Below are 16,252 nucleotides of genomic sequence, written 5' to 3' on the forward strand. Positions count from 1 at the left end.
TGCACTGAGGTTTTAATTCATATATGGCAACACAGATTCAAGGATATATATATAAAATGAAAACACGACGAGTTTCGTTTAACACGTTGACTACCATGTCACTCATATTCGAATAACAATAAAAGTTCTCATTCAGAATCGAATTACACGTGAATAGAATTACATGTGCTTCTATATTTAGTTTATATTTCCTTGTTTTAACATGTTGTTCTGACTTATGATTCTATTTATAGTCTAATTAGATATTCTCTTTCTACTACAATTAAGAGAGAACAAAGTATGCATTTTGTTGTATAATAGTCCCATCACTGGCATAAATCATTGCAGCGAACGTTTTAAGAGTTGAATTATTAAATGAAATGCAAAACGCATTTCACTGACAGGGATATTAAATGACTCGTTAGGATTCGTGATGCTGCTCCGCGAATTAGATGCGTATATTTTCACCATATAACTGCGGCAGCACTTATACGAAATCATGTAGGAGTTTCTGTACAGAAAAAAACTTTACTGGATTGCTATTAGGTGCTTGCATGTATTTTGATCATTTTTTTCACTTTAAAAAGGCATTTCTTGAAAAAAATTGGTATAATATATATCAATCCAAATATTTTCCATCATTTTCTACAACTTTTCCCCATTTCGTCCAATAAATCTTATAATTGTATGTCTTTGAATTTTTTTTTTTTTTTTTTTTTTTTTTTTTTTTTTTTTTTTTTTTTGTCCTCCAGGCCGTTTTTTGTCACTGACATCGAAATCACCACTCTTAAATCGTTGAAACCAAAACCGACAATTGGGGATATGATGGAGCAGAATCACCATAAGTTTCTAAAAGTGTCCGATAGGTTTCTGCATCAGATTTCTTCAAATCAAACAAAAAAAGCTATGAATATTGAAAATACAATTTGGAGCGTTCCATGATTGATCTCTTTATAAACTGAAAAACTCAATAATACTAAATGGAAAACATAACAATAAAGTAATAATAAATTGGTAAAACTCAAAACCAATGTGGTTTATATAGATACTTCGCATGTTTATCAATAGATATAGCTGATTAAAATACATGCAAGCACCTAATAAAACTTAGATCTTAGGCTGATTGCATAAGAAACAATGGATTAATGATCTTTTCATTCTATTTTTACGCGAATATCTTTTTGTGATATGGCATCATGCTGTTTACTCAAATCTCGAAATAATTTTTTTTAATTAAATCAATATAGCCTACTTCAATAAGATAAGTTTCAGATAACTTAGAAATTTTTGGTATTCTTCTTAAAAAAGTTCTAATTTATCTTATATTTATTTCTATCTTGTTCTGAATAAATATACCGGATGTTTATTTCTAATGGTTTAGAAATTCATTATTGTGCCACAACTGAAGTAAACAAACATCCAGTTGAAAGAATGCTTTGAATCGAATAAAGAATTATTTTTAGGCACTTTGAGTAAATAAATGTTCTGCTAAAAAATTGTGAGATCTGAATTTTTATACAGTCCGGTTCTATTAATCATATTTAGCAAATAAGATCGACACTTTAACATTCTAAACTAATTCTGTTCTTCTGCAAACTGTCACTTGAGGTAGCCGTGAACTCAAAACTGATCGCGTTATAGAGCTTTGAATTTCATTATTTTAGACCAAGCAACGGCAGCCTCGAGTAAAGAACATTCGTTGATTGGCGGAGCTTCCTTGAAGCGGCCTTTGAAATGGTCTAAAATCACCCAAAATAATGTAATGACATTATACATCACAACTTTGTTTAGTAATTCCTTTATTACTTCAAACAACAAAAAAGATTTTTTTTTACCTTATTAAAAGCATTTTTTCAATTCGAAATCTATACTAGCAGCTAATAATTTAGAAATGAGATATTAAGCCACGATTAAAGGGGACAACCCGCATTTCTTAACATAGGGAATATCCATTTCAAGGCAAAAATTTGCATCAGGAAGAAATATGAATCTCTTAAGCCTTTCCAGCAAGAATTAATTAAAAAAAAATTGTGCATAAAATTACCATTTTAATTTTTATATCAAAAACCATTTCATTTTATTATTCTTACATAGTGTTGATTAAAACTATATTCTCGATATGGATATAATTGCAATTCGTAAGTTCATATTCAATACTTCGTCAAAAACCTCTAGTGAGCAACTAGTTTTCCCAACACCAGAGCGTTTACACCAGGAACTCCCTTACAGCTCTTTATTTCAGGCACATTATCTATTTCTTTCCATTCTTGTGATGATGTGTCTACGATTCCAGAATATTCACTAGAATCACTTATTAGCGCCTAGTATGTTTCCGTCTTCTTGGTAATATTTCACTATCATGAGTTTCATTATCAGTACAGCGTAAATATTTGCTTTTATTTTTAATTCTTCAGAATCTCTCCAATCACCTTGATATTCATAGTCTGCACTATCCATTACGGCGTTTATTTCACGCGTTTTTCCTTTAGTAAAAATATATATTGGCCTGACCGATGTTTACACTAAATGTTTATAAGAATGAAATCCCACCGTCTAACAACAATTTAATCGTGATTTATATCAAGAAATTCTAACGGTAAGCAATACTTGATAGTGATCAATGATATTAATATAAGTGACAAAAGTGCTGCCGGATTCAATACACTAGAAATTTTAAATCACATTTATTATCATATTCAACATTAATTTTAGTCTCATGACGAGAAGAGCTCGTCATCGTGCGTATAGCATGAAAATTCAATAACAAGCTATACTCGTTATTTTACTGGAAGGGGTTAAGTTATATTGGAATTAGCCGGCTTTCTTTTCTCAGATCAGATTACCCAACTAACAAATTTGTACACACTCATGTACAAATGTAACACTCAACAATGTAATACACTCATACGTTCTTATTTTAATCGGACAAAATTGTTTCTCTTCATCTCATTTCTATGAGAATCTCACTTGTTATAGAAGGAATTTCATCATTTCCGCCACTATTTCCATATTTAGAAACGTCTTCATTATGTTTTATTGACGATTTAATAATAATTGACATAACTGTACCGAAGTAACTGAAACAAGTGCCGATAGAAATATCTGATAGAATTCGTACCGAATTTGCAGGAACTAACGTTAAGACCTCCCGCTGGCAGGCAGATCCCTTCTGGACAAAAGCATTTATTTTCTTTATTATACTTTCCATTATCCAGTTGCTTATCGTCTGTCCAATACCTGTGAGCTGTGATTCCATTCACATCTGTGGTTGCCAAGTACGTGAAAGATAATGACCTATTATCGCAAAGAAAAAGAAAATCTGTTAAGAAAGATATATGGTCAAACTATTATTTATTCTCATTTAGTTTCGCTTAACCTTGAATTCTGCATCATATCGCGTGCAGAGGTAACTTTAAAACTGCATTTCTTTCTTTTATATTTTATCATGGACATTTTGTTTTCGATCCAACAAATGCTGCTTATATAAGATGTAACCTTCTTTTGAAGGGCTAATATGATTTAAGTTTTTGAAAGAGTCAATTGTCACCATATTATTTGTCACAAACACTTATTTTCTAGTGGTAACTTTGCATTGTGTTGTCATTTGGGTTTGCTTAGTTTGTAAGTCTCACTATCAATTTTCAGCGATATTAAGAAGGAAGGAAAATGGTAGCTCTGATTTAGAGCATAATTTTTTTTTCCTGTCTTATTCGAAACAGTTCGGTAATAAAATGTTGAATAGCAACTGTTTAATTTTATGCCAATTTTTAAATAGCAATTTTACATTTTATTCGACACAAAAATTCATTCACCAGAGAAAACAGTTAATTAAATTTAGCCTTTCTGATTTTTTTAAAATTAAGAAGATAGATTTAGGGCTGAGCTGTTATAGTGTTATACGTTTTTCTTCGAATATAAATATGAATACAGAAATTCGTTTGGGATGTCATTTCGAATAAATCCAATGAAGAATTATAATTTGTTTCGGAGCCATGAATCGATTCACTATAATAAGGATGTCAATCTTAATTCTGTTTATTAAGAGTTCTTTTAGGGATATCAAATTAATTAAATGCGAGTTTAATAGCAGCTGTTACAAATTAACATTTTCTTTAATCTTTTTTTTTATCCCGGCAATATTTAAAGTATTGCTTTAATCATGCCCATATTCTAGCAATATGATTGTTTTTCTTGACTACACCAAAAAGAATACGAAGAATGTAATTTCAAAATTTAAAAAAAACAAACAAACATATGATAGTTGAATCAGAAATTAACAGATCTTTGATTTTTAAATAATTCTAATTAAAAATTTTTCCATCTTTCCTGGAGCCATTCTCACCAACACAAAAACTTTTCCATCTTTCTTGGAGCTATCATGCACCAACACTTGTCTGTTGGTATAAAATTAAAGTTGATGGTAAATTAATTCGGGATAGGTTTTCACAGGATTCCTCAACAGTTAATTTCATCGAATGTTTTTAATACTGGAAGAGCTTTCAGCCTTTTAAAACTCATTATTAGAACAAGTACAAGACGATTTATGCGTTCCATTCGAAACTTTAAACTCATTTTTAAGATGTAATCTGTACTTTACAAATCGTAAAATTATAAAGTAGACTTGAATGGGCTGAGAATAGCGACTATAATATCAGAAGCCCTATAACCAATTACATTTTCAATTAAAACGATGGAAAACTTAATGAAATATTTATTAGGAATTGTTGATATTTACCTGCATATATCAGTGACGAAAAGTGTTACATGATCACGGTGGGATTTACTAGGTGGCCACATATCACCAGCTAAAAGAGAAAAAAAAAAGAATATACTCTGTAAACACTGAGTAAACAGAGTTTTTCATAAAATAGTATTTTATTGAACGAACTATTTCCAATCATTTCTTAAAAACTCAGATGTAACATGGATTAAATTTTACATCAACTTATAAGTTTATCAAATATTTAATGACTTGAATCTCAAAATTAGATCGATGAAAGGAATTAAAAATTAATGAACATTCATTTAATAAATTATTATCATCATTATGATGTTTGTTTAAGACTGATATTACTATACGGTATCTTAAGACTGACTATACGATATATACTATAATATATAATAATATACGATATATAAGACTATACTATTACTATAAGATATATAACTATATTAAGACTGATATTATTATAAATTAAAAGTTATTCTTAACCTACTCGGTAGTAGCTACTTATAGCATTGGCCTTAGAGCTTCAACTATAGAAAAGAATCTGATCTGCTCGTTAGTTTAAGTAGATCATTTTCCAAGATGAATAATAAATAAAATTTGCAGTGCATCATTCTAAGTTATACAAATATCTTTTAAATAATAATAAGGAAAGCATGTAAAGTAGCAAGATCCTTATTTTAAATATATACGGATTTTTGAAGAATTCCCATAAAACATTTTTACATGTAATTTTATGATGTCTACAAGTGAATTTACTGACAATAGGCAAGCAATAAAATTGCTTATTTCAAATTCTACGGTGGAACATTTGAGTGTTTATAGCACACTCTATCGGCGTTCTGGGAACTGTTTCGTATTTTCAAAGTAATACTTTAAGTATCAGTGCGAGTCTGAGTAAGGTTCGTTCGAGTAATGATTCCATGTAGATCACGAAGATTTTAAAATTAATACAGTTATATTCAGTTTATAAAATCATATATTCATAATTAAATTTGGATCATTTATGATCAAATCACATTTAATACTCCAAAACAAAAGGAACTATTGATATAAAAATAACTAAAATTATAACTACAAAGGGCGTTCAAAAAGTAAATTACACTTGTTTCCCCACAGATGGCATCATGACGAAACAAGAGCTAAGCTTGCGCAGACGACAACCGAGTTCCACGACTTACAACGCTAGCAATTTCATTCGGATAGTGAAAACCGTTGCTGCGTAGTACGAGAAAAAAATGGCGCGACTGATGGAAATTTACTCCAACGTTGAAGTATACGGAACAGTACGTTTTTTGTGGACAAAGCGTTTAACGAGTACGGAGATTCATTGTGAAATATTGGGAGTGTATGGGACACATGCAATGTCACGTCCAGTCATTGTAAAATGGTGCCAGCAGTTCGAAGAGATCTCAGACTTAACCGATGTGGAAAGGCAAGGAAGGCCAACAACGGTGAGCACATCAGACATGGTGCAGCGGGTGGAAGACATTATTCTTAGCAATCGCACACATTGCATAGGATTTAGATGGAAGCCAATTTTCCAACTATGACCAGGTCCATACAGCTGTTCTAAGCTGGCTCCTGGACCAAGGAGCGATTTTCTACATGGCATCGAACGATTAGTGCTACGTTCCGACAAATGTCTCCAGAGACTGGGAGATTATGTTAAGAAATAGTGTGCTAGTATGTGTGTCATATTGCATTGTAGCAGACTTGTCAATAAAGTATTTATGACCTAATTATTTGAGTGTAACTTAATTTTTGAACGCCCCTAGTACATAAGCGTATTGTATTACCTGATCCCTTTATTATATTGCAAGGCGGGTCAAAAGAAGTAACATTTCTGAAAAAAACAAACAAACATTAAATCAGTGCATTACTACAGTATAAAATTATTCGATTGCTGTTGATGAATATTATTTTAGTTATGTTCTAGGTTTCGGAAATTTTAAAATACTTAAAATTATATTTTACATAGTAAGAGACGGTTTGATGAAGATATCACTTTATATATTAAGTTTAGTTTTTATTTTATTTGAAATCAATACTGTTGTCAAAATAAGAAAGGCAACGAGGCAGCTGGTGATTTCATGGCACCTTGCAGAGTCATAAATCATAAATACTTTTCGTCCTGTCTAGGCTTTCGCGTCCTAAATGACCTTGTCACCGTGACAGTAATAAATGTTCTATGGTCAATTATAAAAAGGCCATCACCAGAATCAGTTACACCAACATCACTGCACTTTTTAGGAAGCGAGAACTTGCTTACTTTTCCGGCTTCTCATTTTCGCATTCTTGAATGAATGAAACGGGAAAGTACCTCAAGTGACATAACTAGTGACCTCATTTCAACCAACGTGTTTATCAAGTCATTTGAAAAAGCTGAAATTCTTTACAGCGTTTATAATATTAAAGAATAAGTTCAGTATAAGAGGGTCCGATGTGATCCGATTTGATATTTTAAATTCGCTATTTTGAAGCTACAAAACAGTTGTTTGAGAGAGAATTCGCAATTCCGCATTGGCACACCAATTATCCAGCAATTCCTGGCACACCAATCATGAAAACGTTGATCCTTTTCCTCCACCAACAAGATAAGAATTTTGGGAATTAATGAATATAATCGGGCCTCGAATCCGCAAACCACTGACATCAAAGATAATACTTTTGTCACCAGATCATCATGGCAGGGCGAAGGTTGCTTTACTTCATAGTGTTATCCTGTTTGATGACCTGAAGAAATTGCAGAGAACCTAAACATTGAGAACTTTGATACGATTCCAATTTCAATACCTGGGGAGCATATCTCTTGACAGAAAAGAATAAGTTGAATCGCATGAAAATTACCATTTCTTTGCTTGCTCCTTACAATAAAGACAATTTTTTTTGGATTGTGCGGTTATAGAGGATGAGAAAAAAAATATTTATAGATGTACAGCACAAAATGTAGGAAATAGAGAGTAAAAGTGCAGAATCTATCGTAAGAGCTGGACTAATTTGGTGAAACGATCATGTCAGACAATTACTTCAAATTCTGCTGCAGCCAGCCATTCGAGAAAAACATCCTGCCTGGGCAAACAGAAAAAATATAATTTTCTTATACGGCAATGCCAAATCACATGTTGCACAACAAACTTTCAGGAATTGAAATGGGAAATTTTTGAACACCCACATTATTATATTGTTATCATTGTATCTAATTATTACTTGCTTTGGTGTTTGCAGAATAGTTTGTAAGTGGCAAAAATTTTGAATCGTAGAAAGATGTACAAATTCACCTCACGACTTTTTTTCAAAGAAACTCGAGATTCGTTCCACAAAATTTTATTTGCCACATTTGCAGATCGAGGGAAATCTGTCATATCTGTCATACAGAATAATGGAGATAATATAGATAATATTCTTTATTAATAAAGTTATATTATTTGACTTTTTTTAGTTTGAAGTTTATGAATGGAACGGGCACGAATGCATGCAATCATCTGATAGAAATATGTGGTACATTGTGATTAATCAGTCATGTAGTCTCATGACTAAGCAATCATGAGAAGCAGTCAAAATTTTCTAATTAAAAGTTTCGGGGATAAATATTTTTGGTTCCTGCAATTCTCTTGCATACATTTCAGACAGTGAAACATTTATCCATTTCGATTCATGTAGATTCCGCTAAGTAATCTTGATTATAAGAATTAAAAAAAAAAAAGGACATTGCCTTTTTGAAAAAGTGGTTCAGTTGCAAGCCTTTTAATCTTTTCCAGTAAACCGGAAAGGAAATATGAATTGAAGTCGATAAAACAAAAATTATTATTACTTACCGCTCACCATTCCACGTGTCTACTTCGTCCACTTTCTGGAGATCAATTGCTCCAGTGAATGCGCTAAACTCACCATCATCAGTGCCATTGCGCTGTAAAAACATTCAGAAATTCCAACAATTAATTCTTTACGATTATAAATTATTTCTGGTATTTTACAGGCATTTTAATGGGCATTTTTGGGAGAAATTTTCGCTTAAAAATTGTAAAATCTTTTATAAAGTATTTTGGACTACAAATTCATAAGTGTCTTCATGATTTGAAAGGAACAGTTGTTTAAATCATGAATTCGCAAATAAAATATTATTCTCAAATCTCTTCAATGAATTCTGATTCAAATTCTGCTGAAGGTGAATAGACTTGTCGTAAGAGTCTGCGAGAATTAATGTGAGAATTACAGATACTAAGAGACGATTATACAACCTATTGACACACATTTTTTTAATGCTTTTGATGAAATATACAAATCATCGTTTTATTTAAAACATAGCTATCTTTTCAATAATTATTTGCTCAGGATTTAGGCATAGCATAATATTTCTAAAGTACTGTTATGTCTTAATAATACTCAGCTTTACAACCCATCCTAAATAGTAAATCATGAAAAAAGGAAGAATATTTCTATGCCAAATTTAAAGAATATTCATAACATATTTTCAGATCTAAGAATTAGAGAGATTATCCCATAAACACGGCACATTAACAGGATCACTGCCACTGCTCAAGCCTGATATTAGGACCAGCTTTCTAATTAGATGATTTCTTTGGTATCACTTAACTATAGAAGAGACCGGGTCATCAAATTAGATAGGTGGTTTGGCACAGCAGGTGAGACATGTAGCAATGGACATGTTAAAGTCGATTGATGGGGAAGTTATCTTACGAGCTGTATAGCCTTATATTTTGTCAAAGTGTGTTACCCGCCAATATGAGAGCTGAGGTTAATTCCAAAAAGTAAATTAACAGTGATTTAAACTTCTGGTGAGGAATATTAGCCAACAAATATTCAATTTTTATTGTATCAAAATTCTGCTTCAAGAAAATGTTCGTTACCTATGTGCAAGAATTTTAACAAAATTTGTGAGCCTAAAGGTTCTAATCCACGAACACTATTATTTCTAAAAAAGAGGCAATACAATTAACTACCTCATAAAATGGATAAAACCAGGTTAGTACTTACATAGTTAACTGAGAATCCACGAGAAATAATATCAACCTTAAATGAAAATGGCTGTCGAAGACTCCATTTGTTGCATTTATGAATATTATTTCTAGAAATTATCGTAGAACGTATCTGTGATTGAATCATTGGAAATGATTCAGTCACAGATATGTTATAACGAGTTTAGCGGTTTTCGACATTAGGATGTTTTATTTTGTGTTGATTTAGAAAGGGGGACAATATTATAACGATCTCTAATGAAATAATTCTGAAAAATAGAATAAAATACGTAAAACAAACGAGTTTCAATTCTTTTGGATTCCTTATTTTCGCATAAGATTCATTTAAGATGCTTTGAACTAAAAATAATGGCCCCAAATGGGATGGCCAAAATTTTATTTGATATATTTCATTAATTTTTTTCTGGTTAAAAAATTAAACTGAATTACCATTTATCTTTTATATCCCAAGATTATATGGTTAACTAACAATTGGGATAATGGGATGTATCACCCGAAAAATGAATCGCGAGTAGAAAATATTTATTAATTAACAGTTTATAAATTTAACTTTACTGATCATTATGAGTTAAATAAATACAAATTTAAGTTTTTAAATTAATGATTTTTTATATTATGTGAAATAGATGATTTTAATTTAGAGCTAGATTACGGGGAAAAAAATAATGATTCTTATTTCTGTTTTAACGTATGTATTTTGTAAAAACAAATAGACTGGACAAAAACATGAAAATTTCATGAGATAAATATAAATAAATAGAATTAGCTATTAAATTTCTGGTCATTATATGCATTTAAGGATTAAAAAGACATAGTAGTAGTTGAGTATAAATTAAAATCTTATCTGAACAAAGACATATCTTAAATATTTTATCTATCTTAGAGATTACAACACAGAAAATGCAACTTACTTTATAAAACCAACCAAATTTATCATATGGTAGATTCATAAAAGTTTTAGCAATCTTCATCAACTTGTCATCGTAACCTTCAAATAATAGTTCCCTCACTGGCTTCCGGACGAACCACGAACAGTTAAGTTGCGAAAATATCTCCTCGAGTGCAAAGAAGACCATATCTTCATTCATCTGTTTACCTCTCATGGCGGCAGCCTTAAAATAAACTGTATGAGTAAAAGAGCTTTACACTACACATTTTATTCACAGGAGTGTTTTGATTCAAATGATTGTATTATTTCATGTAACGAAATAATGACTCCATTTTATTCTAAATTATTTAATTTCAGCATTATATAAAACGAATAGCTTAGGTTTTTTCATTTTTTTATACGTGTTCAACTAGAGAAAAACTAAAATTTTGGAAATTTACATTTTTTTGTAATATATTCTGATTTTATTTTTCTTCAATTGTGACAACACCAACTTTTGCACAGAAGCTCATGGCATCTTTTCATCTAAGATTATTTCAAATAAGATGGACATAAGAGAGTTAATTTGGAATATTATGAGTTTTCTTCAGGAATAACAAAAGTTTCTATTTGGGATGGATTCGATATCTTTCTTTCAGATGACATGGTCAAGGACCAAACTAGCCTCGCACCTTCGAGCTTCTAGACCCTATTAACCTGAGGACGATATAATAGATCCCACAGGACGATCATATGATCTGAATCGTCAATCGATTCAGGTCTCAGGTGCACGATTGCAATTTCAATTTGTCTTCACAGTCTTTATCCCTCCATACACACACAAACGGAAAGAAAGAAATGAAAATATAAGCCAAAAACATGTGAATTCGATAATTATAATCATAACGCGTTTGCGCAATTATACAAGGTGCTGCGAAAAAGAAGAAAAAACCATTTCCTTAAATATAACATCTAAGCTTAAACTTTGAACGGAAAAAAATCAATAAATAAGATAGATAATATAATAAAAACTCTTCGATTTTTCTAGAGGTTGATAATAAAAAGTTATAAATATTAAAACTTTGTGCGATTCATGCATTGAAATAGAGCCAATAAACAAAAGGTTTTTTTCTCTGTTTACATTCATTTGCAAGTACACAATTTCATATTTCTGTTGGTACAATTTTTTGAGACATTAAAAAAGGCAAATTTATTGACCTAAGACATTTTTTTCACTCTTCAGATTGGTGTTTCTGCGAGAGTCTTTCGATGTATATTTCGCAGACATCACTATTGATTATTAAAAGGGCGGAATCAAAACAAGAATGCACCTATAAACTCTCAAATTCTTAAAAAAATCGCCAAACAAAGCCTAAATAGAAGTGTTGCAAAATTTATTCAAAATTAGCACCTCTGACATCCATACAAAATTGCATTCTTTTGTACGTGCACGCACTCCAGGTAATCACTTGTAGTATGAAGACAAACTTCTTCAATTCGTCGGCAAAGATCTGTAGCAGATCTTTGCAAATATACACACAGAAAGAAAGTAAGCGAGCTCATAAATAAAAATCAAAAGGCGTCAAGTCAGGGCATTTAAAAAGGAAAAATCAATAAATCCTTGCAAACTAATACAGCTGCAAACTAAGAATTCTGCATTAATACAGCTGCAATCCTTGCAAACTAAGAATTCTGCATTCAACAATCGATTGATTTGTGGTGAGGAGGAGCATCAATCAGTTTCAACAGTATTTCATACGTCTGGAAATATTGTTGAAACGCTATCCAACCATTAGTACTATTGAATGCCACTCAAAACTAACTGGTCACATTCAACATATCACGATATAAAATAGGACCGACCAATGCAATTTTGAAATTCGCACACTAAACATTTAGCAAAAATTGTCACTGTTGATGAACCTTTTGTACAAGAAAGGTATTTTCATTATTACAAAAGTAATCATTTTGACAAATGTTGCTTTCACCTCGATTAAAACCGCATTCGTCATTTCAATTTACGTTTTACAAGAAAGAAGGATTTGGTTAAACTGGAAGTAAAACCCCTTTACAAAACTCTTGATATTGGTCAATCTTATTTTAACCGTCTGTTGCGTCGTACTAGAAAGTTGTATAGAGGCCAGTTATTACATTGAAGTATTCTCTGTACTGTCATTTTTTAGAGTGCTGAGTTTTGAATTGATTGTTCATATGCTATTTTGGTAACTTGAAAAATAAACCAAAATGCCAGTTTCTCTATCGCTAGTATAACACTTCATCCATCCCATTTTTTTTCCTGGGGAATTAAGGATCCTGTAGTTTGTGATCTCTGAACTGTTCTGCAATTACCTTTCCTAAACACAGCGGAGAATTCGGAAAACGGCAATGATATTCTTTTGCAGTTGGATCAGCACTAGAATTACATAGTCATATCACTGACTCTCCGATCCGCTCGAAGGCAAACGGATAATAATACTGAATAACCGAACCGCCGCAGCAGCAACACTGGCAGGAAGTGTGGTTGAGTCCTAAGGTAATCATCACCGGTAACGGTACAACCCTTCTCTAAGATAATACGTTCCGTCATGGATGGGATGAGCTAGACCCCCACATTTTCGTGTACCCTCCAGGGTGGCGAGATCCAACCACTAAAACGGAAGCATTTCATCCTCATTCCGAGGTGCTCCCCCCCCCCCTCCACGGATGTTACTAGGATCCCAGTGAATAAATCACCAGTATTTCATGACGTTTCTTGTGACTAAAATATGTTACTCTTTAGGAAAGTTTAATGCACGCAGTAACAAGAGCAAATGATTTTTTTCCTTATTTGGTATTTCTCTACTTTTTTTTAGATATTCTTAATGTTCAACTTCTGTCTGGACACACGTGTAGTTTCTACCAACAATTCTAATTATTTCACGATTAAGATTTTCCTTTTTTTTTTTAAAAAAAAAAATCTTAATACTAGTTTCATTACATCAATACTGGTTTCTCTCCGAGGAACCACTTTCCATTTAAATGTTTGGCTTTAAGTTCATCTAACAAACTTCACCACACGCAAAATAAAAGTTTAAGATTACTCAAAATTAGATAGATTAAAATAGCAGCCAAGAAGAAACTATTTAGTGGTAATTAAACATATTTATCATACACGCATTCTCAGTTTTTTTTACTGCAAATTTGCCAAATAAAATTTTAAAACTATATAAACAATATGATTTTTAATGAATTATTTTTTGTGTGCATATACAAAGTAAAATTCAATTAGTTTAATGCCTCTACAACATTTTGTTATAATTATATTTTTTTTTGAGCAATATTCACCGTACAAAGTGCGCAGAAGCGAAGTGTATCCTTAATTATTCGAGTCACTGTACATAAATATCTGAGTTCCGGAGATGAATGTCCGTTTTTTTCAATAATTGAATAACGTTATTATTTTGCTATACTTTTGTTATACTGTGCAAAGGTATAAAACTAATATTTATCTAATTATAAAAAAGCACCATATTTCCTTCAATTTATAAAATGTCACAATGTCAAATACTCCCTCTCCTTCCCCCACGGCTTTTATATGTTATTCAATAAAATTTCACTTTTGTGACATGGTGCCTTTTACATAAGAAAAATAACAGGTTTCAAACAAAAATTAATAAAAATTATCATTTAATATGAATACTTATTGCTTAGAATAATCTCTAAAAGAAAATGCATTATTTTGTCTAGACATGTTTTTGTGTACTTCATTATTTCCGAAGACAAAGAAGAATAGCTGAACTATTTACCAACATTTAATTCATGGCAATTTTTGAAAAAGAGGAATCCTTGCATACAAAGACGAGTTTATTCATTAATGTCCTTGACGCGTAAATGTAAGGAAATAAAAAATTGCATGCTATTCAAATTCATTATTTTAATTCGGACATTCTTTTCAGTTCCTAGCACATGACATCAACAGTCGCTACAGTTAACATTGAAATCACGAATTCTGCATGTCTTTAACACTTAATATGAAATTTAAAAAGGATTTATAATGGGGCTTTTTTAAATTTAAAAATGCTGCTTTAATGAATCGTAAGTCATCATGATCTTTACTAGCCGCTGTTGATAAGTTTTCTACGCATTAATTTGGTCACGTTTCTGTAATGGTCTCATTAAGAATTATTACTCATGCATTTATTATGCAAAGAAGATTTCATTTTTTTTTTTTTGAAAAGAAAGCTGCTAGCTTTGTATGCAAAAGTATTAACAGAAAGAAAAACATTTTATTTTTAAAGTTTAAAGGAAGATAAATGGAAGGGAATTTGGAATCTGAAATTCAAACAGATATAATGAGAACATTCTAGTGGTGTTAAACTTTTATTTAACTTGACATGTGTCACATTTGCGTAGAAGAAAGTTAATACATTTTTCAGCCACTTCCTGATGGTCGAAAGTTTGCTCACTTGAGTACTTTCGAAGACAGTTTTCTGCTTTGATACTTTCATGAATTAACTATCAAAAAATGATAATTTCTCCCACACTAATAGCGTCTCTTGAGAAACAATAGATCTTGAAATTATAAAATAGAAAATAATTAAATATATTCAGCTGTTTAATTAGAAGTTTTAAAATGTAAATTACTTTTTTTTGTCCTATCAACTAGTAAAGCGTAGTGTAAATATATTTTTTATATTACTGCACATATTTGCGCTCAATTTATAATAAATAATTGCTTTTGCATTTTCATGCTTATAATGAAAAATCTAGAGATAAAATGCTATGTTTTCTTTACTTACATAATATGGTATCCTTTTTACTTTTACTATGTTTGAAAAAAGAAGAAACGAAGTAAATTTGATTAATGGATCAAAACTATGCACAGCGCTTTTTAAAACTCATTTTAAAAAAGCCTTTTAAACTCTTTTGTTTCTCTAAGAGCAGGGTTTTAAGTTGTGAAATTAATAGTTTTATTTAAGAATTAAATTAAAATCTGATTTGAAAGCAGTATAAGAATAATGGAGGTAGATTTCGCGTTTTCGAATAGTTCTATGACGATAATGACAGAATCTGCACACCAAACTCTTAATTTCCACAATACATGAAAATAAGTTTGTAATTCCTTGGGGGATTTATTCCCATCTTGTAGAGCGGATATTTAATTGAAATGGGTTTTGAGAAGAAATCTTATGTTTTAGGATCACTTTTTTTGAGGAAAAACGAGTTAAGATTCTTGCTTTTTAAAGTTTAACTAATTATCTGGTTTCTCTACTATCTAACTGGATGATATCTACTATTTTAGAAATATTGGGTTGTTTGACTCAAATTAGAATTCTTAAAATACTTGAGATATTTATGTATTTAAAGTAATTTTTGCATCAAATTATAACATTTATGAAAGGCACAGTTATTGTTTAAAAGTGCAAAAACGTATAAATCGAAGCACGCATTACATATGGGCAAAACATTTAAATTTTCAAGCTGCGTTTACACCGGAGTTGTAGACACAACTTGACAACAAATAACGTCTGCATTTTGAAATAAGACTCTGCTTTTATCCTTGACAGATCCGACGAGTCTGCAACACAAAATTTGATTTCCAACAGAGTGAATAAATATCAAAGGACTTCAACGCATATCTTCAACAAAGGTACAGTACTTTTTCGATGTTTTATTAACCTCCGAAACTTTACGAATCTC

The 16,252-nt window shown here is 31.2% G+C and overlaps 1 protein-coding gene across 4 annotated transcripts in view; it reads right to left on the reverse strand.

The window, feature by feature from the left end:
- The window catches only part of LOC129960852 (protein croquemort-like), a 111,428-nt gene that overhangs the window by 26,988 nt on the left and 68,188 nt on the right, over positions 1 to 16,252 (reverse strand). For all 4 annotated transcript variants that reach the window (XM_056074548.1, XM_056074550.1, XM_056074547.1 and 1 more), the window contains exons 5-9: positions 10,617 to 10,817; positions 8,524 to 8,615; positions 6,505 to 6,551; positions 4,715 to 4,784; positions 3,098 to 3,273 (exon numbers count right to left, since the gene is read on the reverse strand). In XM_056074548.1, coding sequence (XP_055930523.1) covers positions 3,098 to 3,273; positions 4,715 to 4,784; positions 6,505 to 6,551; positions 8,524 to 8,615; positions 10,617 to 10,817 — 586 coding nt within the window. The remainder of the gene's footprint in view (positions 1 to 3,097; positions 3,274 to 4,714; positions 4,785 to 6,504; positions 6,552 to 8,523; positions 8,616 to 10,616; positions 10,818 to 16,252) is intronic.

Source organism: Argiope bruennichi, chromosome X2 (genome assembly GCF_947563725.1).
Source record: "Argiope bruennichi chromosome X2, qqArgBrue1.1, whole genome shotgun sequence".
NCBI lineage: Eukaryota > Metazoa > Arthropoda > Arachnida > Araneae > Araneidae > Argiope > Argiope bruennichi.